Source organism: Bombina bombina, chromosome 7, assembly GCF_027579735.1.
Source record: "Bombina bombina isolate aBomBom1 chromosome 7, aBomBom1.pri, whole genome shotgun sequence".
Lineage (NCBI taxonomy): Eukaryota > Metazoa > Chordata > Amphibia > Anura > Bombinatoridae > Bombina > Bombina bombina.
The window spans coordinates 379,013,489-379,039,831 of NC_069505.1; the positions used below are offsets into that span (position 1 = coordinate 379,013,489).

The window sequence follows — 26,343 nt, forward strand, 5'->3', positions numbered from 1 at the left end:
TCCTGGCTCTACTGAGCGGGTCTGTTTTCTTCTGCTAAGCGCATCACGGGCATGCTGTCTATTCACAGTCGGCCCGATTGCGCTATTAAAATCAATGTAGCTCGCTCCCGCTACCAGACCAGAGTGGGAGCAAGCTGCATTGATTTTAATAGTGCGATCGGGCGCGCTGTGAATAGACAGCGTGCCCGCGATGCGCTTAGCAGAAGAAAACAGACCCGCTCAGTAGAGCCAGGAGCAGCGTTCTGTTTTCTTTGATAAATATCTATTTAACTATTCACTTTAGAAATCTGGAGTTAAGCTAATGTTATATAATTCTGCACTATGTACAGAATTATATAACATTATTTCCTAGGTTTACTGGCCCTTTAAATATTCATTATAGACATTTTTGATTATCTCGTTATTGCAAGGCTGCTCAAGATTTATTCCTAAACTATATGACAAGGAGATTAAATGTCAATGCATACATCTCGCTAGCGTCCCAATCTTAGTTAATGTGTTATTGTTTTAAACACTGCGGATGTCATATAAACAAATGCAATGAACCATATTTTATTATGGATTAATATATAACCAAACAATCATTGTGCTTGCAATACCAAAGCATTTATGAGACGCCAACAATGTTTCCCATGATCATACTTTCCAAAATGAAAACAGACAGGAACATAAAGATTATTGGTTATTTGAACAAAAGGCACAAAAATACCTTTCCTAAAGTCAAAATGTGACATGAAAGTCAAAATTAAAGAAATATGAAACCCATTTTCTCTTTCATGATTCAGATTATTCTATTGGTATCCTTTGTTGAAAAGGATACCTAGGTAGTCTCAGGAGCTACTAATTAGTGGCTTCACAAATATATGCCTCAGTTAGTGGCTCACCTGATCAGAGGCGTAACTAGAAGCCACAGGGCCCAGGTGCAAGAAAATAAGAAGGGCCCCCCAACCCCCCCAAAAAAGTGAATTTGATACATATCTTTTTTTTTTTTTTTTTACATTTAACACAGAAAAAAAAATGCTACATACATACACACATACACACACACATACATGCATAAATACACACACAGTCACATACATACATACACACATACACACACACATACATGCATAAATACACACACAGTCACATACATACATACACACATACACACACACATACATGCATAAATACACACACAGTCACATACATACATACACACATACACACACACATACATGCATAAATACACACACAGTCACATACATACATACACACATACACACACACGCATACATGCATAAATACACACACAGTCACATACATACATACACACATACACACACAGTCACATACACACACACATACACGCATACATACATGCATAAATACACATACAGTCACATACATACATACACACACACACACATACATGCATAAATACACACACAGTCACATACATACATACACACATACACACACACATACATGCATAAATACACACACAGTCACATACATACATACACACATACACACACACATACATGCATAAATACACACACAGTCACATACATACATACACACATACACACACACATACATGCATAAATACACACACAGTCACATACATACATACACACATACACACACACATACATGCATAAATACACACACAGTCACATACATACATACACACATACACACACAGTCACATACACACACACATACACGCATACATACATAAATAAATACACACAGTCACATACATACATACACACACACACATAAACACCAATGGGTAAAACAGAAAGACTAACCCCTGTAGTCAGAGACACTAGTGAAGCATCATGTCACACTCACATGATATCAGTGCAGGCAGTTGCAGGTCAACGTTTTTAATTGTAAAAATTTTTTTTATTTTTTTTTTGAAGCGGGGCCCAGTCACAATTGCGACCTCTGCACCCCCTGTAGTTTCGCCCCTGCACCTGATGTGTTCAGCTAACTCTCAGTTGTTCATTGCTGCTTCTTCAAGAAAGGATACCAAAAGAATGAAGCAAATTAAATAATCTATATAAATTGGAGAGTTGTTTATAATGAAATGCTCTATGTGAATCATGAAAGAAAATTTTGGGGTTTCATGTCCCTTTAATCTTTCTTGGATAAGACAAAGCATACCATTTTAAGAGACTTCATTTTACTTGTATTTTCAAATGTACTTTGTTCTTTTGATATCCATTGTTTAAAAACATTCCTAGGCAGGCTCAGGGGCAGCAATTAATCTAATGGAAGCTAGCTGATAATAGGAGGCATATGTGTGTATCCACCATGATTACTGGTTCACCAGATGTGTTAAGCTAGGTTCCAGTAGTCCAGGTTGGTGTTTTCTGTATGAATCACCTGAAGGAATTCTACTACTCTAGCGATACAGTAAACTGGACGGGTGTGAACAAGTAATTTTGTGCAATCTTATACGTTTGACCTGTTTTATACACATTACCGTTGTGGCATTTCCTAGGTATCAGCTTTTGAATTGCTTGTAAAAATTACTGCACGTCACTTGTTACCAACTGTGTAGCTTTTATCCACACTAACTACACGGGACTAGGAGCAAAGAACCAGGAGGATTAGGTCATGAGACTGCAAAGATCAGTCAGCGGTTTGCTCCCTGTGAATAGCCGGCCGACAATACTCAGTGCGAGTTCTACCAATTTCCGTACGGACGGCTCATACTTGTCTTAAGAGCAGAAGCTGGCAGACAAGCTCAGTATGAGATTGAACAGTCTCATTTAAGGTACTTTGGTTCCATACAAGTGTCAGGGACATTCATATCCTTTCCACCGTCTACTAGTGGATTGCATTAGTTTCGACTCAACCCGGTCTTCACTTTAGTACATCATAGCTGTTTTTAACAATCATTTATGTACTTTTTTAATGTAAGCGCTCACCAACACCGCTCCCCTCTACCTATCCTCTCTAATAAACAAGTATACTCCAGCCCGCCCACTAAGATCCAACAATGACCTGCTCCTTGCATCTGCGACTATCACCTCCTCTCATGCTAGACTGCAGGACTTCTGTCGTGCAGCACCTACCCTCTGGAACACTCTCCCTCAGCTTTGCCCTAATCTGTCTTCCTTTAAACGCTCCCTGAAGACTTTTCTGTTCAGAGAAGCCTAACACCCAACTCAATAATAAATTAATTTCACTTACCTAACATTTCCCTCATCTAACTCTGTATTAACATCCTTCTCAATCTTGCAGTCCTCACCTCCTGTTTCTCAACCTCCTACCCTTCTAGATTGTAAGTTCCCACGGGAATAGGGCCCTCAATTCCTCCTGTATGTGTTTGTAAATTACAAGGCTTGTACTGTTTTATTTAAATGAATTGTATCCATGGACAGCGCTGCGGAATATGTTGACGCTTCATAAATAAAGTATAATAATAATTTATTACATTTTTAATTATACACGTGTTTTATGTTTTGATCATTTTCAGTATATAGTGTGAGACACATACAGACAGCTCCTCTTGTTAGAGAGTTTTTCCATTACTGTTGTTTTTTAGTCTATTGCTGTTCTGACTGATTATATTGAGATGCATAAATGTAATTGGCACCGGCTTTTCCCATTTTCTACTTGGTCCTCTTTATATATTATTTATGTTTGAAAATTAAAGGGTCATTAAACTCAACATTCCATATTCCAGAAAATGTTTAATAGTGCATCATAAAACTATTTTAATGCATTTGTATTATATATTTTGCCTGCTTCTACTGCAATTTAACTCTGAAAAGTGTTTTGTTTGGCTGGAGTGCATTACATAGCACCCAGAACCCTGATACTCCTACATGCTGCTCAGTGATTGGTTGATATATGCTGGAGCTCATTTATATGTCTTGCTAATTGCCCTTAGTAAATGAAGTCTTTCAAGGGGTGTCCTGGTTCAGCAAAGCAATACATATTTTTGTAACAATTTTTAAATATTTCAAAATATTTATTTTGCATGCAAATTTTGGGTGATAAAGTGAATAATTTCTAATGCACAAATAAAAAGTGATTTTAATGGAATTCGAAAACCCACATTTTTTCTTTCATGATTTAGATAGAGCATATCTTTTAAAACAACTTTCCAATTTATTTTTATTATCAATTTTGCTTCATTTTTTTAGAATCCTCTGTTGAAGGAGCAGTAATACACTACTGGGAGCTAGCTGAGCACATTGGTTAAGCCAATGCCAAGAGGTATGTATGTGTAGTCACCAATCAGCAGCTAGCTCACTGTAGTGCATTGCTTCCCCCAGCCTACCTAGGTGTGCCTTTCACCAAAGAATATCAAGAGAACTAAGCAAACTAGTTTATAGAAGTAAATTGGAAAGTAATTTAAAATGGTATGGTCTATCTGAATCATGAAGTACAAATTTGGGGTTTCATATCCCTTTACCATCCCTTTAAAATAAAGAAAACAAATTCTTGATTCAGAGTACTAAGTATCTAAGTTATCCCCCACACCCTGGGGGGGGAACGTTCCTTAAATCTAGGACTCTTGTTTGCCCGGGGCTTGATAAACAGAGCCCTACATGGTAGTAACGCTCTTGGCTAACAAAGCTTTGGTTTCTTCAGCTATCAGGTTTGGCCGTATGCCACAAGCAGAGAAGGAGAAGCTTTTGGCAGAAATATCTAGCGACATGGACCATCTGAACCCTGAGTCTGCTGATCAGCGGGTCCTAGCCAAGCACTTGTATGACTCATACATGAAGTCCTTCCCCCTCACCAAAGCCAAGGCGAGAGCCATCTTAACAGGAAGAACGACAGACAAATCAGTTAGTGTTCCTTAACTACATGACTTTTTTTGCCTGCTAATGATTTACCTTGCAGATAATAACACCCACTGCTTTTCTTTTGGCTGGGCTTGTATTTAAGATACAGGATGTGTCATTAATACAATTATTCAAGGTCACGTTTTTGTTTAGTAAAATTGCTGCTTTTGTGAAATTTTCTGTTAATTCTCATTTGCATATTTTAAAGGGACAGTCTAAACCAGAATTTTTATTGTTTTAAAAGATCGATAATCCCTTTATTACCCATTCCCCAGTTTTGCATAACCAACACAGTTATATTTATATACTTTTAACCTCTGTGATTACCTTGTATCTAAGCCTCTGCAAACTGCCCCCTTATTTCAGTTCTTTTGACAGACTTGCAGTTTAGCCAATCAGTGCTGGCTCCCAGATAACTTCACGTGCATGAGTGTTATCTATATGAAAAACATGAACTAACACCCTCTAGTTGTGAAAAACTGTTAAAATGCATTCTGATAAGAGGTGGCCTTCAAGGTCTAAGAAATTAGCATATGAACCTCCTAGGTTAAGCTTTCAACTAAGAATACTAAGAGAACAAAGCAAAATTGGTGATAAAAGTAAATTGGAAAATTGTTTAAAATTACATGCTCTATCTGAATAATGAAAGTTTATTTTGGCCTAGACTGTCCCTTTAACTACCATAGTTATAGATATACATATTGCATACTTGAAGAGACCATATTAAAGCGATATGACACCCAAAAATTTTCTTTTGTGATTTAGACAGAGCAAACCATTTTATAAACCTTTCTAAGTTACTTCTATTATCAAATTTGTTTTGTTCCCATGATATTCTGTGTTCAAGAGATACCTTGGTAGACATCTGGAGCACTATATTGCAGGAAATAGTGCTGCCATATACTGCTCTTGCAATTAGTACTGCTGACTGGGTCAGTGACAGACTCTGCTCTGTCCCAGCAGGGCTCTGCAGCTCCAGAGTAGTACTCTGGGATTAAACAACACATCGATTTTCAAGTCGACGGTAATAAAATGACATACTCTAACGGATGACAGCATGTCCTTTGTTTACCATAATGGCCCTATCTAACTTGCAATATTAGTAATCTCTAAAACATACCAGGATACCATGCATAACAAATCTAAGCACAAACATGACTTTTAAAGGTTCTCTTGGGACAAGTTATAATGGAACACAATACACAATTCCAACAACGTCAAAGCAAATATTTTCTATCATATATATAAAATTAATTAAATATATGTTGTTTGGGTTTTTTGCATTAAAAAATACTTTGGCAAATTCCATTTAAATTTAAACTAATAGAAAGTGCAACTGATACCTTATTATTTATTGTTCACTAGTTGAGCGGCACAACTTTTACAAATAAAGTTAATTTATTCAAAACACTGTAACCCATTTTTAAATGCTTGCCTTTTAAAAGTGTCCTTTAAATTATTAAACATAAATAGGAGTAAGTATAGGAGATAGGCCCCAGTAATTGTGTTAGTAGCTAAACATACATAGTAAGTATAGGAGTGGCTTTTAAAAAGAATCTTCCCCCTTGAAAATAATCACGTTGTTGCTTTGCAGCCTGAAATAAAGACAGACACAGTTTTTGTTTATCCATTTGTCAATTACTTAGTGCAACTTATAACATCCAAGCGAAAGATATAACACCAACATGTCAGACAAAAATAAAGACAATTCAAAAACAGAATCACTGAGTTGGAAAAAGGATCAACCCCTCCTAAAATTACTTGTAAACTCAATCAGGTGTAGCTAATTACCTTCTCAACGGCACACACAAAGCCATTTGACCTTCAACTGTGATCAGCTGTGGGCTTATTGATTAGCTCAACATGAAAAGAGCTTTCCTGGAGCATCTCAGTCTCTGGTAGTGAAGCAATCAACTATGGGTGGCAAGGCACTGTCAAAAGATCTCCGGGATAAAGTTGTGTACAGGCACAATTCAGGAGATGGATACAAGAAAATATCAAAGGCTTTATCAATGCTAAGAAGCACAGTGAAGTCTATTATTAAGAAGTGGAAGGAATTTGGTACAAAACAGACCCTCTCTGGATCAGGACGTCGCTCCTCCTGTGGAGGAAACTGGTCAGAGAGGCTTCCAAGAGGCCCACAGCAACTCTGAAGCAGTTGCAGGAATTTATGAGTGGTCATTGTGTGCATGTGACAACAATATCACAAATTCTCCACAAATGTGGCTTGTATGGGAGGGTTGCAAGAAAAAAGCCACTCCTCAAGAAAGGCCACATGCAGTCATGACTGAGCTTTGCCATAACACACCTAGGCTAGGAGAATCTGAGGCCACATGGAAAAAGGTTTTATGGTCAGATGAGACTAAAATTGAATTTTTGGGCCTCAACACCAAATGATATGTCTGGAGGAAATCCAATACAGCTCACCATCCGAATAACAACAACTACAGTAAAGCATGGCGGTTGTAATATCCTGTTATGGGGGTGTTTCTCTGCAGCAGGCACTGGAGCACTTGTCAGGATAGAAGGAATAATGGATGGGGCAAAATACCGTCAAATTCTTGAGGAAATTCTGCTGCCCTCTGCTAGGAAGTTGTCAATGGGAAGAAGGTTTACCTTCCAACATGACAATGACCCAAAGCACGCAACAAAAATGATCACCCAGTGGTTGGAGAAGAAAAGGGTCCTTGCATGGCCTAATCAGAGCCCAGACTTAAACCCCATTGAATATCTGTGGCATGACTTGAAGACTGCAGTCCACAAAAGGTCACCATCAAATATAACGGAACTGGAGCGGTTCTGCAAAGAAGTGTGGGCAAATATTGCACAGTCTAGATGTACAAAGTTAGTAGAGACATTTCCCAACAGACTAAAGGCTGTAATTAAAGCAAAAGTTGGTTCAACAAAATACTGACACAAGGGAGTGATCCTTTTTCCAACTCAGTGATTCTGTTTTTGAATTGTCTTTATTTTTGTCTGACTTGTTGGTGTTACATCTTTCACTTGGATGTTATAAGTTGCACTGAGTAATTACAATTGGATAAACAAAAATTGGGTCTGTCTTTATTTCAGGCTGCAAAGCAACAAAATGTGATTATTTTCAGGGGGGGGGGGGGGGGGTTTGATTCTTTTCAATACCCACTGTGGGGACCAGAAATTGTGTGACACCCAACAAGTCACAAAAACCCGATCACATTTTATCAAGTGCGCTAACCCGACATGAAATATTAATATCTCACATTTCAATTTTCTTCACATAGAAGAATATGTTCTATTTATTCATAAATACATATTTATATACATACAGTATCTGATGTGTGTGTATATATATATATAAATGTAGCCACCAATCAGCAAGCGCTACCCAGGTGCTGAACCAAAAATGGTCCGGATCCTAAGCTTACATTCATCGTTTCAAATAAAGATACCAAGAGAAGGAAGAAAAATTGATAATAGGAGTCAATTAGAAAATTGCTTAAAATTGCATGCTCTATCTGAATTCTGAAAGAAAAAAATGTGGGTTTTATTTCCCTTTAAATCTGAAAGAATGACATTTTATCTCATAAAAAGAAAAGACTGAATATAGTAAATTCTTTCCTGACGTTATTCTACGTCATTGCAAGGCCAGAAGAGCAGAACATGTCCTGGCTCTGTGAATATCCAGTTAATGTTTTCTGTGTTTGTGTAGCTTTGGAATTTGTACCTTTGCATATCAGCACTGTGTTTACTGTATATAGATTTGAAAAGACATTACTTTTAATTACAGCTCAGTTTGCCTCATACAAAACACATTACATTTTAATTGAGTTTAGCCTATTGTGTAATAATTGCCTGTACTTAAAGGGACATAAAACGTCAACATTTTTCTTTCATGATTCAGAACTTACAATTTTAAACAACTTTCTAATGTATTTCTATGGTCAAATTGTCTTTGTTTTCTCATTATCCTTTGTTGAAAAGCCGGGAAGTAAGATCAGGAGTGTGCACGTGTCTGCAGTACTATATGACAACAAGAGCACTAAAGCGCAGCACTATTTACTGTCATGTTATGCTCCAGGCGTGCATGCTACCTATCTAGATATCTCTTCAAAAAAGAATAAGAAGAGAACGAAGCAAATTAGAAGTAAATTGGAAACTGTTTTTAAATTCTATTTTCTATCTGCATAATAAAAGAAAAAAAATGTGTTTCATATTCCTTTAAAGGGACAGTTTACCCTTATTTTTCAACTTTAATTTGTTTCCAATGATCCGTTTTACCTGCTAGAGAATATTAAATTGTTTACAAATAGCTCATTTTACTTTATTTTGGCATTTAAAATAGACAATTTTTCCTGTGGTATGCCTACCTATTCTTAAAGTTTTTATACTTAAATTAAAGATAACCTGTATAAACACACTCAGCAGAAGAAATTACACTCCAGCAGGAGGTACAATGTTAATTCTTAATTGTTATAAGCATTGTTTGGTTTACAGAGATAATGTAAAGAAGTATGTGCATGTACATAAAGTGATAAACTAATCCATCTTGATGGGTTGTTGTTTCAACAATAAAAAGTAGCTATTTTAAATACAAAAATAAACATAAAGGATTGATTGCTCATATATTTTATACTCTGCAGCTGGTATAAGAAGTCATTGGAAACTCATTAATGTAAAAACAATAATATAGTACACTGTCCCTTTAAATAAACAGTAACGTCAAAATGAAACTCATGATTCAGAAAGGGCATGCAGTTTTAAACAGCGTTACAGTTTACTTTTATTCTCTTTTTTTATTATTATTATTATTTATTATACAATATAATACACAAAAATCACACAGTGAAGAAAAGAATTGCAGATTACATTACCTTGCAAATTACAATATCTTCTTGTTACTTTACGTCATTTATCAACTTATATCGTTATAATGACTCAACTAAAGAGCTTTTAAAAAAACAAAAAAACACAAGAGAGAAGGGATTCAAAGAATAATTAATCTAAACTTAAAAAAGGGGAAAAAGGAAAGATAGAGTGGACACATACCCCCCCCCCTTCACTCTTCCCCTGACCCTCCTTCCACAACTAGTGGATCTACATGGAAAGAGATTTACTTTAAATCTGTACGTTAATAATATGTGATGTCCGATTTTTCAGTTCTATTCCCATATACTTAATAAATTTACCCCAAGTAAGCCCTTTAACATCTCTATTCCTGTTTATTTTAAAATCATAGACCTCTACTGATTAACTAAAATGTTTTTAATTTGCCTGATAGAGGGAATTTTATGATTAGTCCAGTTACCAAAGATTAATTTTCAAATATTTAATATTGTTATTAATATAAACTCTTTCTCAGTTTCCCATAGTTTATTCGTGACCAAAAGAAGGATTGTTTCCGTAGACAGCTCAACGTTTAATTTTGTTACTTTAGATAGAAAATATGCGGTTTTACGCTAAAGTTGTTTCAGTCTAGGGCACTCGACAATCAGGTGTCCCATATCTGGATTACTAAGTGAGCATTTCACACAGATATTTTGGACTTCTTTCTTCCATTTAGCTACTTTTTGGGGGTTTAGGTAATCTTGGTGAATTAGTCTAAACTGGGATTCTCTCATATAGGAGGAAATAAACATACGATGCGTCGTAATTTTAGATGGTAGATCCGGGACTTCTAGCAATGCTCCCCATTTACTACATAGATAGCTTTTTAATTTAGCTGCTTCTTCTGCTTGGATTATTTTATATATTGATGGCATAGACCATTTCTTAAGATAGAGAGAGAGTGTATAATAGAGGGTGAGTTTGCCATAATGAAGGAAATGATAGGCATAATCTTTTAATTGAAGAAAATAAAATATGTGTTGGATTTTAACTAATGGAAATTTTATTTGGAACTTTTAAAATGTAAATAATTTTTTTGGTTACGGGGTCAAACAAGTCTTTTATTAATAACGAATGGTAATTGATCCATGTTGAAAAGACATTTGTGGAAGAACCAAGTGGAAAACCCAAATTGCCCTTTACCGGAAGACACAATATTTACATTAGTATCGAGTCTTCTCATAACCGTTCTCCAAACCTTGAGAATATCTCTATAAAGAGGATGAGCATATATATCATTCCCCAGATCTTAATCTAGGGCATGTATAAAAAAATTCAATGAATGGGGAGAACAAAAGAATTCCTCTAAAGGTCTATGTGAGAACCTATTAGTTTGATGTTACCAGTCAATGGGAAGCCTCAATATTGCAGCATTAGTGTAACTTTTCAGATTTGGTAGAGCCAAGCCTCCTTTAAAGTATGGTAAATATAAATTAGAGAGTTTGTTCCTTCGTTTCTTTCTGGACCATAAAAAATATCTTAAGTCTCGGGAAAACAATAGAAGATCTTGATTTTTTATCAACAGTGGGAACATTCTTAAAACATATAAGATTTTAGGAAGTCCCCCCCAGTTTTAAGATGCTGGGGGGGACCGGAAGTCCCCCCCAGCATCTTAAACTGTTTCTACTTTCATTTATTATCGGCAAAATATTCTCCCCATACCACTTTGCAGGTTCTACAGATATAGACAATCTTAAATACGAAAATGAACTAGTTTCTAAAAAGGGTAGAGTAATATTATCTTCTGACGTCTTAAGCCACAAGATTTTAGATTTAGAAAAGTTTGTCTTGTAGCCCGAAATCTCACTATTCTCCTCCAAAAATTAATAATTTGTGGTATATAAAGTGCCGGCTCTGTAACAAAAATTAATAAATCATCTGCAAATAAAAGAGTTCTGTTTGACATTGGTTCCATGTTTATGCCAGGAAGTAGTTCTCTTGGTCTCACTGCCAAGGGTTCTAAAATTAAGTCAAACAATAAAGGGGATAAGGGGCATCCTTGACGGGTGCCCCTTGTAAGCGTAAAATAATTAGATAGGTCATTATTGATCAATAATGTTGCCTTTGCTTTTGAGTAAATAGATTCCATGGTTTTCAAATAGCTCCCTTCTAATCCAAACCTACTGAGAGTCTCAAACATAACCTTCCACTCTACCCTGTTGAAGGCCTTCTCTGCATCCAGAGATAGTTGGAAGGCCTCCAGTAGAGCGGAGTGGTTCTTGTCATAAAAACAAATAGAATTTAACATCAGAAAGATTTTGCATACTGAGGACCTGTCAGAAACACATCCTACTTGATCAGGATGAATTACCTTGGGTAAAATAAATAAGTTATATTATTTTTATTATCTAATTTTCTTCATTCTCTTGGTAACCTTTGTTGAAAAGCAAACTTAGGTAGGCTCAGGAGCAGCAATGAACTATACGGAGCTAGCTCCTGATTGGTGGCTGCATATATAAGCTTTTTACCATTGTCTCATGTGTTCAGCTAGCTCCCAGTAATGCATTGCAGCTCCTACAACAAATTATAACAAGAGAATAAAGCAAAGTTGATAATAGAAGTAATAAAGAGACATGTAAGCCACATTTATATGCAAAACATCTGTGTACAAAATATACTGTTAAGGCAGGTTTGTTAGCAGCATTTTTACAGAGTTTTGCAGAGATAAAGACTTTAAAAACATTTACCTGTTTCCTTTACTTTGGCCATTTAGGTAATTTAAAGGGACATGATACCAAAATATTGAAGCACTTGAAAGTGATGCAGCATAGCTGTAAAAAGCTGACTAAAATATATCCCCTGAGCATCTTTATGGAAAAAAGGAAGCTATTTTATCTCAAAAGTTCCTCAGTATTCACATCTCATTGTAAAGGGACTTTAAGCAGCCAATCAGAATACTAGTCCCAGGATTTGCAAGGAAGTGTACATATGGCATGTGCAGGCACTGTCTTGTTATTTCCCTATTCAGATTCAGGAAATGCACTAGGAAATCTCACAAGATTTTAGTAAATTCTCATGAGATCACAGCAAAGCAGAGCACTTACTCTAGTGAGCTGAATACATTTTGAGGTGATATTTTCTTATCAGCTTTTTAAAGTTATGCTGCATCACTTTCAAGGGATTTAGCATATGAGTATTATGTCCCTTTAAGCTTACAAAATTATATTAATGGTAATAGTCACCACTGCCTGTTGTAGTATGGTCAGCAATCCCAGTACCACAAAGTAGAAACTTGTCCACTACCCCAACAAAACAACAACAAAAAATAAATACTCTTGATAGTGTGCTGTTTCCCCTCCGCTGACAATTTCCTTTTTCCAATGTGTTAAGTACAAATAACCTAGAAATAAAACGGAAGCGCAACTCTGATTCAAAGTTTTATTAGATAAAAACAAATATTGCATGTAGCAAATTGCACTTACTTAATTTATAAAATGATATTGCTCATTAATACAGTCCCTCTGTGTGTCTGAAATCCATGCACGCTCATGGCTCCTTAGTACCCAAAGGTCAAAATGGCTTCCCTGTGTTTTTTGGTATAAATGTCCATTGTTGTGGTACACAGAGGATAACCAGCACCAGAAAATCAGACAATTAAGCATCTCTGTGTTTTTGTGTACCGAGTTGCGAGTTCTGAGATGGGTAAGAGTTAAAGGAGCTCAGATCAGATAAACCTTCTCTGAGCTCATGTAATTCTTGTCCCCTCTGAGCTTAACTATGTCACACCTAAGTGCACTGGACCGCGGAGGCGCTTAGTTGTCTGATTTTCTGGTGAGGGTAATCCTCTGTGTGTACCACAACAACAGACATTTAAAATAGAAGGTATATGAAAATATTCCCCTACTTATAGGTAAAATAAACACTGGAAATAAAGTTTTAATAAGTTTATTTCCAAATCTTCAAAAAAGAGACAACTCTCATTTCATAGCTCAATGTGCTGCTATAGAAGCAAGAGGCCTTCTTCAGGACACATTATTTTGGGCTATATATGTAGTGTCTTTGAAAAACATATATTCATATATAACATTAAATACAGTAGAATTGCGTAACCAACAAATGCATAATAAAAAGACAATGCAATAGGATTTACTTTGAGATTGAAGTAGATTTTGTTCTGACACATTTCAAAGTTTCTCAATCAATCCAGAGCACTTGTATTTTAAAAAACTTTATTAAGGAGTTAATACCAAAGCATGGTTAACAGCACATCAAGATTTTGGGTTATCCACCCTTAATCATGCCATAAAGTATACTTTTCACAATATCTCTTTATTGTACAACTTGGTCTCCAATGTATAATAATACTGCCCATAGAGGAGATTCTTTTGCACACAAAGAGTGAAAAATATATTATAAAAATACAGATATATCATAGTCATTCATTCCATTAGGTATTAGCACATTTAATTTCAAAGTTTCCTTTTATTTCCCTGTCCGCTGTATCAGGTGACAACCATCAGCCAACCACAGACTCATATAGAAACATCAAATTTGACGGTAGATAAGAAACAAATATTCCCATCAAGTATATCCATATTGCATGTCACTTTTTTCTTAGGATAGCCTTATGCATGTCCCAGGCATTAAGGCATATACGATGAAATCTTGCACATGCTCAGTTAAAACAGATACTTCAGAAAGCAAAAAGATATTTTTGGAGGGTTTCATATCCCTTTAATTTTGACTAATTTCCCTTAAACTAAATGTGCAAAACACCTTAAAATAATGAACAAACACATTTTCCTTGTAGTAAAAAAGTACTAAAAAAACCCCACTGACAATCATCCAGTGAAATCTGATATTATGGCCATATGTAATAGCTTTATGGTCATAATAAACAAAAAAAACATCACACTGCATTCACTAAAGAATAGATTGGCCTGTAAAATTCTGTTTGAGTAAGGAAATCACATGGGTGTACAAATTTGGCTCTCACACATGCCTGACTGTTTGAATCAGTATTCACTTTAACTAGATATCTCATTGGTAATATTAACAGAGAATGATTCCAGAACACCAGTAACAACATTTCTCTGGCACATTAATTTACTCCAATGTGTTTTTAGACTGATTTATTTCACTTGGGTATATCAGAAACAGCATCATTCACACAAATACTTAAGTACTTAAATAATGAATTCAGCCAGCAAGAATACTTTAATTATACAGTAATGTTTTTCTGAAACAAATCTGCAGGGCCATATGATTTCTAATATATATATATATATATATATATATATATATATATATATATATATATATATATATATATATATATATATTTATTTTTTAAATCTATTTAAAGCTTTTCATTCAAGCTAGATTTTTTTTGCAATATTACAAAAAAAGATAAACAAATTACTGTAGGTATAAGAACAAACTACTATTTTGTTTTTATTTTTACTGTAAAGCCGTCTTGTATCCATCAGTTTTTATTGCAAAGATATTGCTCATTGTAGTTTCCTTTCATAGGAAATTCCTTATGTTCCATTGTTATTCTAAGAAACATTTTCACTCAAAGTGATATTAATGTTAAACTTAAACTTTCATGATTCAGATAGAAAATGCCGTTTTAAGTGATTTTCCAATTTATTTCTATTATCAAATTGTGCAAAGTAATTTTTTTTTCATAGGCAGCAGTTCACAGTGTATACATATATGATCTGTGATTGGCTGAGGCTATCACATGATACAGGGGGGGCGATAAATTGAAGTAAATTTTGAAATTTGACAGAAAAAAATCTACTGTTAAAATCTACTGTTTATTGAAAATTCTTAGTAAGTGCTATAGCATTGTCTTTTCTTATCATGCACTTGTTAACTATGCTGTATTTAAAAGTCCCTTAAAAGGTTGAAAGAAGTTAACAGAATCATTTGAAATTGAAGCAGCTTTTGTTGCTGGAGAATATTTATATTCACGGGAAACCGGATTAAAAAAACCGTCAACATACTTTTTAAACAACTTTCAAATAGTTTTGTAGTAAAAACTATTATGTTGGCGCAAATTTGACCAAAAGTATACTATGCCCTTTTAATTCAGTACACATATACAGGGTAAGTCAGACGTCCGAGACCACACAACTACCTATAATATGATTAATGTTAGATTAATGACATCTCTACTAATGTACAATAGACCAATGAGTTTTACAGTCATTTCTAAAAGGTACAAATTAGAATGCCCATGAGACTGGGTAGTTATTTAATTTTGACAAGGGATAGGTGAATGTTTTGCAACATTTGAAACAAATTTTAACACATTCATTTGTTTATTTTGAATGTTTGTACAACATTCTAACATTTCTTTAATGTAATAGTATTTATAGTTATATTTTTAAATGTAATATTCAAATTACATTTTTCTAATTCGAATATTGCAATCAAATTGTGCAATATTTGAATTAGAAAAATTTGAATCAATATATTTTTAATAGTATTTGCAATGCTCTCTTTAAATGTAATATTCACATTATGCAATATTGGAAAAAGAAAAAAATTGAGTCAATGGCCTCTATTTATGAAAGGTCTGTCGGACCTGATCTGACAGTGCGGATCAGGTCCGACAGACCTCGCTGAATGCGGAGAGCAATACGCTCTCCATATTCAGCATTGCACCAGCAGCTCACAAGAGCTGCTGGTGCAACGCCGCCCCCTGCAGACTCGCGGCCAATGGGCCGCCTGCAGGGAGGTGTCAATCAACTCGATCATACTCGATCGGGTTGATTTCCGGCGATGTCTGTCCGCCTGCTCAGAGCAGACGGACAGGTTATGGAGCAGCGGTCACAAGAGCTGCTGGTGCAACGCCGCCCCCTGCAGACTCGCGGCCAATGGGCCGCCTGCAGGGAGGTGTCAATCAACTCGATCATACTCGATAGGGTTGATTTCCGGCGATGTCTGTCCGCATGCTCAGAGCAGACGGACAGGTTATGGAGCAGCGGTCTTTGTGACCGCTGCTTCATAACTGCTGTTTCTGGCGAGCCTGCAGGCTCGCCAGAAACACGGGACCTCAAGCTCCATTTAGAGCTTGATAGATAGGCCCCAATATATTTGTATATATAATGTATCAATTTACTAAATTCCCTACCACATGAACTATTGAACTTCTGAATAGTATTTGTTAAATCGAATGTTACATTCCAAATTTCAAATGTGGATATTCGATCTAATTATGAATATTCGAAAACGATAGTAACATTCAAAAATCGGTAATCACATTTGATTACCAAATTTTAATGGATTTTCGTTCTTATCAACATTCTATTGTCCAAAACGAATTCTATTGTCTATAGGACCCTATGTTCTACCAAGCAAATAACACTTTCACCGCATGCCTAATTTTGACTCAATCTATACAAAATATAGAATGCTGCTATGTTGCTGTAATTTGACTAAATGTATGTTATATTTATAGTTAGGAAAGATTTCTAAAAATGAAAAGCTGAAGAAAAAATATTCTGCGCATTTTTGGAACCAACATAATATTAACTTTTCTGTCTTTCCTATTTTAGCCTGTTGTTATATATGATATGAACTCACTCATGATGGGAGAAGACCAGATCAAATATCAATATTTGTCTCCTTTCCAAGAGCAAGATAAGGAAGTTGCCATCCGAATCTTTCAGAGATGTCAGTCTCGCTCAGTGGAGGCTGTACGTGAAATTACTGAATTTGCCAAAAGCATTCCAGGATTTGTAAACCTTGATTTAAATGACCAAGTAACTCTGCTAAAGTATGGTGTGCATGAGATCATCTTTACTATGTTGGCTTCACTAATGAATAAGGATGGAGTATTAATCGCTGATGGACAAGGATTTATGACTCGGGAGTTTCTGAAGAGCTTACGGAAGCCATTTTGCGAGTTCATGGAACCCAAGTTTGAATTTGCCATACGGTTTAATGCGCTTGAACTGGACGACAGTGATCTAGCAATCTTTGTAGCCGTCATCATACTTAGTGGAGGTAAGTTGTGTTAAAATTTTGAACTGTTATTGTGTTCCCAAGTTTTTGATTTACTGCTTGCTTAAAGGGACAGGAAACCCCAAAATTTTCTTTCATGATTTGGATAGAACAAAATTTAAAAACTTTCCAAATTACTTATATTTTCAAATTTGCTTCATTCTCCTGGTATCCTTTGCTAAATGAACAGCATTGCACAACTGGCAGCTAGATGAACACATCTACTTAGCCAATCACAAGAGACAAATGTGTGCAGACACCAATCAGCATCTAGCTCCCACTAGTGTAGGATATTAGAGAACGAAGCACAATTAAAATTGCATGCTCTATCTGAATCATGCAAGTTTAATTTTAAAGGAACATGAAGCTCAAAAAAATGTATTTTGTGATTCAGACAGAGCATAGAATTTTAAAATGTTTCCAATTTACTTATATCTATTTTGCTTTGTTCTTTTGCAATCCTTTGTTGAAAATCATGCATAGGTATACTTAGGCGCAGCAAAGCTCTACTGTGGACTTGTTGCTAATTGGTGGTTGCACATATGTGATGCTTGTCATTGGCTTTCCTGATGTGTTCATCTAGCTCCCAGGAGTGCATTGCTGCTCCTTCAACAAAGGATACCAAAAAAATGAAGCAAATTTGATAAATAGAAGTAAATTGGAAACTTGTTTAGAATTGTATGCTATGTCTGAATCATGAAAAAAATGTGTTTCAAGTTCCTTTAATTGGAGCCTCTTGGTAAAGAAGCTATTTTATTTGTACATCTTCAGAGCTTTTGCATCTTGGAGTCATTTAAATAAAAAAAAATATTTTTGAAATCTTAATTCTTTGTCTATTAGTATCTTTTATGCTTGTCCACTAAAATGGTTTTAAAGGGACATTAGTATATAATCCATATGGAAGAGCAGCGTTTAAAGTGCCATAAAACAGGTTGAGATCTGTGCATATCCTAAAAGGGCTAATTAATTTAGTTTGCATACAAAAATTGTTTAAAAATTGCTTACATAGCTAAGCTGCCTGGAGCAGCCAACTCCACCCCTCTTATCAGTGTTTTGACTCAGACGTATTTCAACTGAGTTCCCAGCTTCTAGGCAGCTCCAGCAGATAATCCCTATTCACTTTTGCATTTTACCAAAAGAACAATAAACATAGATACAGTCATAAAAGGAATTGTGGGGGGGGGAGTTAGAGCTTTACAATTCAGAAACTAAAAAGAAAGGGTTAATGGCGAGGCACTGCAGTATAAGTTTGTAGGTAAAGTAATTAAAGTACATATTATATTATTTTGTCTCTATCCCAACTTGTTATGTCCCTTTAAACACTTCAAAACATATTTTTTGCTCAAAAAAATGTGTATCTCTGAATTAGGCATGTATAAATAAATGATGGATATAAGCATGAGAAGCGGCTTTTGGCTCTATTCAGAGCCGGATTTGTTCATTTGACAGTGCAACACACTGTGCATATCCAGACTTTGTGTGTTACAAGCAAATAAATACGGCTACGAAAAGAACCAAATGTCGCTACCCGTGGCAATAACCATCATTCATTCATACAAACAAATGTCAAATGCACGTACCTACTTTGAACGAAGTCCAGTGGAAAATGGACAACTGCCAATAGGCAACCTTGCATGAGCGATGGGTGTGTTCAAGTGACTCAGATAATATGTTAAAAAAAAAGGCTAAATGAGAGCTCTTTTTGACACATATTGCTTCTGTCTATTTTTAATTTTTTTGCACGGTTGCCTTTCTGATTTACCACTGATATTTTAATAAAAGAACTATGTGGTTATTAAACTATGCCTAATAATTTCAAATAGGGATATAAAATTTATATGCAGTAATAAAATTAAACAAAAGGGGCACTAAACCCAATATTTTTCTTTCATGATTCCGATAGAGCATTCAATTTTAAGCAACTTTCTTATTTATTCCTATTATCAAATTTTCTTTGTTCAGGTTAGGAGCTGGCTTATATTTTCTTAAGCACCATGGGTGGTGCTTGCTGATTGGTGGCTACATTTAGCCACAAATCAACAAGCGCTACCCAGGTGCTGAACCAGAAATTTCTGCTTTTCAAATAAAGATGCCAAGAGAACGGAAAAAAAAGATAATAGGAGTGAATTGGAAAGTTGCTTAAAATTGCATGCTCTGTATGAATCACGAAAGAAAACAATTTGGGTTTAGTGTCCCTTTAAGTGCTAATAATAAAAAGTATTCTTTGATTATGTTTTGTTTTGAAATATATTTTTGAAAATAACTATATTTTTCTAGCCAAAAATAAAAGTGCGAGCAAATAAATCATTTTAATATGTTATTGTCGTACACATATGAGTAATAATTATTTGCAGATCAACAGTGATTAATCTACTGTTTTTTATAGACATGTGGAATCACTTAAACTTATATTTTTGGAATTCCCAGGGAAATTTGCAAAAAATAAATAATTTGAATATAATTCTACTTTAGATACTGCTAGTTCACTGCTAGTCTGTAAATTGAACTCTGATAACTGAACACATATATATATATATATATATATATATATATATACTGTATATACTTTATATATATATATATATATATATATATATATATACACCAGCAAGAACACTATATGGTAGCACTGTTTCCTGTCATGTAGTGCTCCAGACAAAGAATAAGAAGAGAACAAAGCAAATTTGATAATAGAAGTAAATTGGAAAGTTTAAAAAAAAATTCTCTATCTGAAAAATAAAAGAAAAAATGTAGGTTTCGTGTCCCTTTAAAGGGACAGTTTACCCTAATTTTTCTCCACTTGAATTTAGTTCAAATCATCAATTTTACCTGCTGGAGAATAAATTGTTTACAAATAGATCCTTGTGTTTTATTTCAGCATTTGAAATAGCTGATTTTTCATGTGGAATGCCTACCTATCCTAAAAGTGTTTATATTATACTTAAAGTGAATGTAAAGTTTCACGAATGAGTGCCCGTTTTTTAAAAATACTATTAAAAACAGGGGCACTTTCATTCATGAAACTTGTCACCGCCAGGTTTTGTTACAATACTTACCATTTCTTCTTGCAAGCTGGAGCAGCAATTCCCTCTGCTCGCCGCTCATCTCTTTTTACGTCAGAAATGAAGACTCTGGCTTCCTCCAATCACGGCGTGGGCTCAGGCAATGTTTGCGCTGGGAGGGAAGTCGTGATTGGAGGAAGCCGGATTCGTCATTGCTGACATATGAAGAGATGAGGCGAGGGGAATCGCTGCTCCGGCTTGCAAGAAGGAAAGGTAAGTATTTTAACAAAACCGGTGAAATGTAAAGTTTCATGAATGAAAGTGCCCCTGTTTTTAATTGTATTAAAAAAACAGGCACTCATTCGTGAAACTTTACATTCACTTTAAGTTTAGGTTAAGAAAACCTGTGTAAACTCACAGCCAGCATGTAAAAACCTCTCGTAAAAGTCTAACACGCCTCCCAAAAATAAGCCTGACACGTAAAAACCCCTTTATCCGCCATCAAACCCACATCGGGACTAATACAATTTTAACCCCTAAACCGACAACCCCCCACAACGCAATATGCCTTACCCCTATATCCGCCATCAAACTCACACCGCAATAAACCTATTAAAGTATTAACCCCTAAACCACCAAAGCCCACAACGCAAACTACCTATTAAAGTATTAACCCCTAAATCCGCCATTAACCCACACCGCAATAAACCTATTAAAGTATTAACCCCTAAATCTGCCATTAACCCACAACGCAATAAACCTTTTAAAGTATTAACCCCTAAACCGCCAAAGCCCACAACACAAATAAATAATTAAATTACTAAGCCCCCTAACCTAACACCCCCTAAATGAACACAAATTACCTAAATTACAAAATACTAAAGTTACTATTAAAATAAAAAAAACCTAAGTATAAATTAAAGGGACAGTCTAGTCAAAATTAAAATTCTGGTGTAGACTGTCCCTTTAAGCTACAATTACAGAAAATAAAAAAATCTAAGATTACAGAAAATAAAAAAACAAAATTATAAAATTTTAAAAAATTATACCTAATCCCTATGAAAATAAAAAAGCCCCCCCAAATAAAACACCCCCTGATCTAAGAATAAACTACCAGTAACCTTAAAAGGCTTTTTGCAGGGCATTTATTTTGGGGGCACCCCCCCCCCACCCACCAAACCCCCCAAAATAAAAGAACCTAACACTAAAAAACCTAAACTACCCATTGCCCTGAAAAGGACATTTGTTTGGGCATTGTCCTTAAAAGGGCATTTAGCTTTTTTACAAAGTACCCATCCTAATCTAAATAAACCCCCCCAAAATTTTTTTTTAAAAAAAACCTAAGTCTAACCCCCAGGTTGATACTCACTATTCCTGAAGTCCAGCGGAAAAGGTCCTGTTCCATGCGGTGAAGTCTACTTCCAAGCGGCGATCTCTTCTTTCTTCTTCCAGGAGCAATCCGGCGCGGAGCAGAGGGCGGAGCTGATGACCGTGGAGCTGAAGACCGGCGACCCAGGATATGAAGACCGGCGACCCTAGAACTGAAGACCGGCGACCGCGGAGCCATGGAGCATGGAGGATCCTCTTTGTACGATCGCCGCCGTACACTGGATAGTGATTTCAAGGTACGCGATTAAAAATGGAGTCCCTTGAATTCCTATTGGCTGATTTGATTCTTCAAATTCAAATCAGCCAATAGGATGAGAGCTACTCAAATCCTATTGGCTATTCAAATCAGCCAATAGGATGAGAGCTACTGAAATTCTATTGGCTGATTTGAATTTGAAGAATTCAAGATTTCTCCATTTTCGCCACATAAGTCCTTGCGCTGAATATTGGATACCGATTTGTGACGCGGTCCCATGTTAGCTTATGGGAGTAAAAATTGTGGGTGACGGGTGAAATATACATGCCACATTTATATGCGGCGCTGTATATTGGATACCAAAACCGCACAAAAACCAAAAGCCAGCAACTCCGCATATTTAGCGCTGCAGAATCTGTTGACGCTCTACAAATAACCGATAATAATAATAATAATATGAGGCCCAGGTATCTCTTCAACAAAGAATATAATGAGACCAAACAAATTTAATAATAGAAGTAAATTAGAAAAAAATGTTGTGCTTTGTCTGAATCACAAAAGAAACTTTTTGGATTTCATATCCCTTTGACCTTTCTGAAGAAGAAGTTAAAGGGACATGACACCCAATTTTTTCTTTCATGATTTGGAAAGAACATTCAATATTACACAACTTTCTAATTTACTTCTATTGTCTAATTTGCTTCATTCTCTTGATATCCTTTGCTGAAAAACATATCTAGATAGGCTCAGTAGCTGCTGATTGGTGGCTGCACAAAGATGCCTCGTGTTATTGGCTCACCCATGTGCATTGCTATTTCTTAACAAAGGATATCTAAAGAATAAAGCAAATTAGATAGTAAATTGAAAATGTGTTTAAAATTGAATTATCTATCTGAATCATTAAAGAAAATGTTGGGGTTTAATGCCCCATTAAGCTTTGAATTTTTTTTATAAATATGAATATTTGCAAGCAGTTCAAAAAGGCCAACCCTAGTTGTAAATTCATTACAACATAAATACATTTATATTTCTATATATATCTGTATATACATCTATACCTGTATATGTTCATATAGATATATGGGTATAGATATATAATTTACAAAAAAATTATATATATATATATATATATATATATAAGAACATTCTTCTATGTGAAGAATTGGAATGTAAAATATTTATAGCACTGTAGCTCCAAGTAGTATATTGCTGCACCTTCAACAAAGGATACCAAGAAAATTTAACAGATTTGACAATATAAGTAAATTGTAAAATTGGTTAAAATTGTATGTTCCATCAGAACCATGAAAGAAAAATGTGGGGTTTCATGTCCCTTTCAAGATGAATATGCATATAAGTATACAACAAAAAAAGCATAAAGATGTACAAAATTTAAAGACCCCCCCCCACACACACAACTTTTCTATAAATTACTTCATCAACTACATGAGATTAATAAGATATTTTCTGTGTGGTTGATATCTATGTATGCGTGCAAACATGCAGATTTTATTATATTTGGCAAAGATTGAGGCATTTGTTAAAGTATAACTATCGTTGTAAACTTCAAATACAAGGAAATGTCAGATGAGGATAAGGATTAATTTACCAAGTTTATTATTTTGTAGGTGTAAAAATGCGTAAATAGTACAGGTTTTAACCAGACTGCCTTACACAAAAGTGGATCATTCTAGAGGCGATGTCATTGGGTGTAATAAAATACTATAACATTAGCCAGAGAACAGTCATACAAATAATAAAAAGAGACATAGATTTATATTAGGCTTTTCTTCTGTCCATGAAAATTGTTAAAGAACCACTTAACATATTAGACTTTCATAATTAATAAATGCTTTATAAAATAACAACGCAAGAGCACATAGTTTGAATATCAAATGAGTATTAGTTTTTTTTTTCCGACACATTTCAAAGTTAGTTCACTGCCGAATGTGGACCTAGGAGCCTATATTCGGTATTTAGCGCTTTTCGGACCCAAATATCCTCATGTGCAAATGAAACACACTTAGATCTGTGCAATATCGAAAATAGCCTCCTACTTCTGCATTCGCCAGTTAATGAAATTGCCACATGCGAACATCTAATATGCTCTCTCTTCTCTTTCTCGCTCCCATTTCTTCCTCTCTCTCTTCTCTCTCTTCTATCTCTCTCTCTTCTCTCTCTCCCTCTCTTCTCTCTCTCCCATCTCTCTCTCCCTCTCTCTCTTCTCTCTCTCTACCTTTCTCATATCTCTCTCTCTTCTCTCTCCCTCTCTTATAGCTCTCTCTGTCTTCTCTCTCTTCTCTCTCTCTTCTCTCCCTCCCTCTCTCCTATCTCTCTCTCTCTCTCTCTCTCTTCTCTTTCTCTACCTTTCTCCTATCTCTCTCTTCTCTCTCCCTCTCTTATATCTCTCTCTGTCTTCTCTCTCTCTTCTCTCTCTCCCTCTCTCCTCTCTCTCTCTCTCTCTCTCTCTCTCCCTCTCCTATCTCTCTCTCTCGCTATATGTGTATATATATATATATATATATATATATATACACACATATATATACAAATAATGCAAGAGCAAGTTTTCTTACTTCTATATTCACAAATATAAGTGGGAAATTTTACATATACCTTAAAAAGTCCTGAAATAAAAATGTCAACAGAAAGCAAACCCTTCATACTTGCTCACTGAACAAAAATGAGCTTTTAGTGATTGTAAATATGTATTTAGGGTTTAATGAAACACGTCGCTCTGCATAATCTGAAACTTACTGCTGACTCATTTATAAAGTTTATCAAGAATACAACTTACCTAGCAGTAAATTATATGAGGTTGCAAATAGTTTGCATGAGGTAAACAAAACAGAATCAATATTTTTTATCTCATAACAAAAATGTTACGTGGAAATTCAGTAAAAATAGAAAGGGCAAATTTTGCAAATTGACAACTAATATTCATTATGTTGTTTTGATTACATTATAGCGTGTAGATGTTTTATATTTTGTGTGCATTGTACTTTATAGTGATTACTCATTGACCATACAGCCAAATAAAAAAATACTGTTAGAGCCATTATCAAAATTCATCCGCCTTGGTAAACATTTGCACAATAGAACCATGTAGAGATGATTTATTAGCTGGTACTGAAATTCATTTTATTTTGTGAATCAATTTGAAAAACTTTCCATTTCTTTTTCTATTATCAAATTGGCTTAATTCTTGTAGTATCTGTTGTTGAAGGAGCAGCAATGATCTACTAGGAGCTAGCAGAACACATCAAGTGAGTCAATGACAAGGGATATATATGTGCATCCACCAATCAGCTGCTAACTCAAACGAGTGCATTGATACTCCTACCTAGGTATGCTTTTCAACAAAGGATACCAAGAGAGTAAAGCAAATTAGATTATAAAAATAAATTAGAAAGTTGTTTAGAAGTACATAGTCTATCTGAATGCACTAATCAAGCATTCACTGTGAAGCATGTAGCAGGGTCATAAATTAGAAGGCTACAAGATAAATGATAGCCTCTCTAGGGCAGTGGAAAGAAAAACAACAGAGGTTAATTCCATAAAAAGTATAAATAAATAATCAAAATGCACATATTGTCATTACATTTAGGACAGATTTCATTTTGAATTTAAAATGATATAGTAATGCAAACAATTGTATGTTGTTGTTCCTTAAAGCATGTCATATTTGCATTACTACCCTAGTTAAAGGGACATGAAACTCCAAATTTTTCTTTCATGATTTGGACAGAACATGCAATTTTAAACAAATTTCCAATCAAAAGAGACAAATTTGTCCAATCAGCAGCAGCTCCCACTAGTGTAGGATATGTGCGTATTCTTTTTTAACAAGGGACAGGACCGTCTTTAACACAGGGCAAAAGGGGCAGCTGCCCAGGGCCCAGTCTCTGTTGAGGGGCCCAAGAGTCCTAAAAAAAAAAAAAAAAAAAAAAATTTTTTTTTTTATGGTTCATACCCGACTGTTGATGTGACATGGGGAACACACACATTCAGTCCTAATACTGTCATAGTCAAAAGTACTCTGCTTATATATATATATATATATATAGGTCCTACTGGGGTTACCACTGTTACCAGGTAACTGCTCTGGTGGTGGCAATTGTTTCTGGGTAGGGCTGAC

At 35.3% G+C, this 26,343-nt stretch overlaps 1 protein-coding gene across 2 annotated transcripts in view; it reads left to right on the plus strand.

Moving 5' to 3' along the window:
• Positions 1 to 26,343, plus strand: part of PPARG (peroxisome proliferator activated receptor gamma) — a 113,247-nt gene that overhangs the window by 80,866 nt on the left and 6,038 nt on the right. For both annotated transcript variants that reach the window (XM_053689013.1, XM_053689014.1), the window contains 2 exons: positions 4,603 to 4,802; positions 17,171 to 17,621. In XM_053689013.1, the coding sequence (XP_053544988.1) occupies positions 4,603 to 4,802; positions 17,171 to 17,621 (651 nt within the window). The remainder of the gene's footprint in view (positions 1 to 4,602; positions 4,803 to 17,170; positions 17,622 to 26,343) is intronic.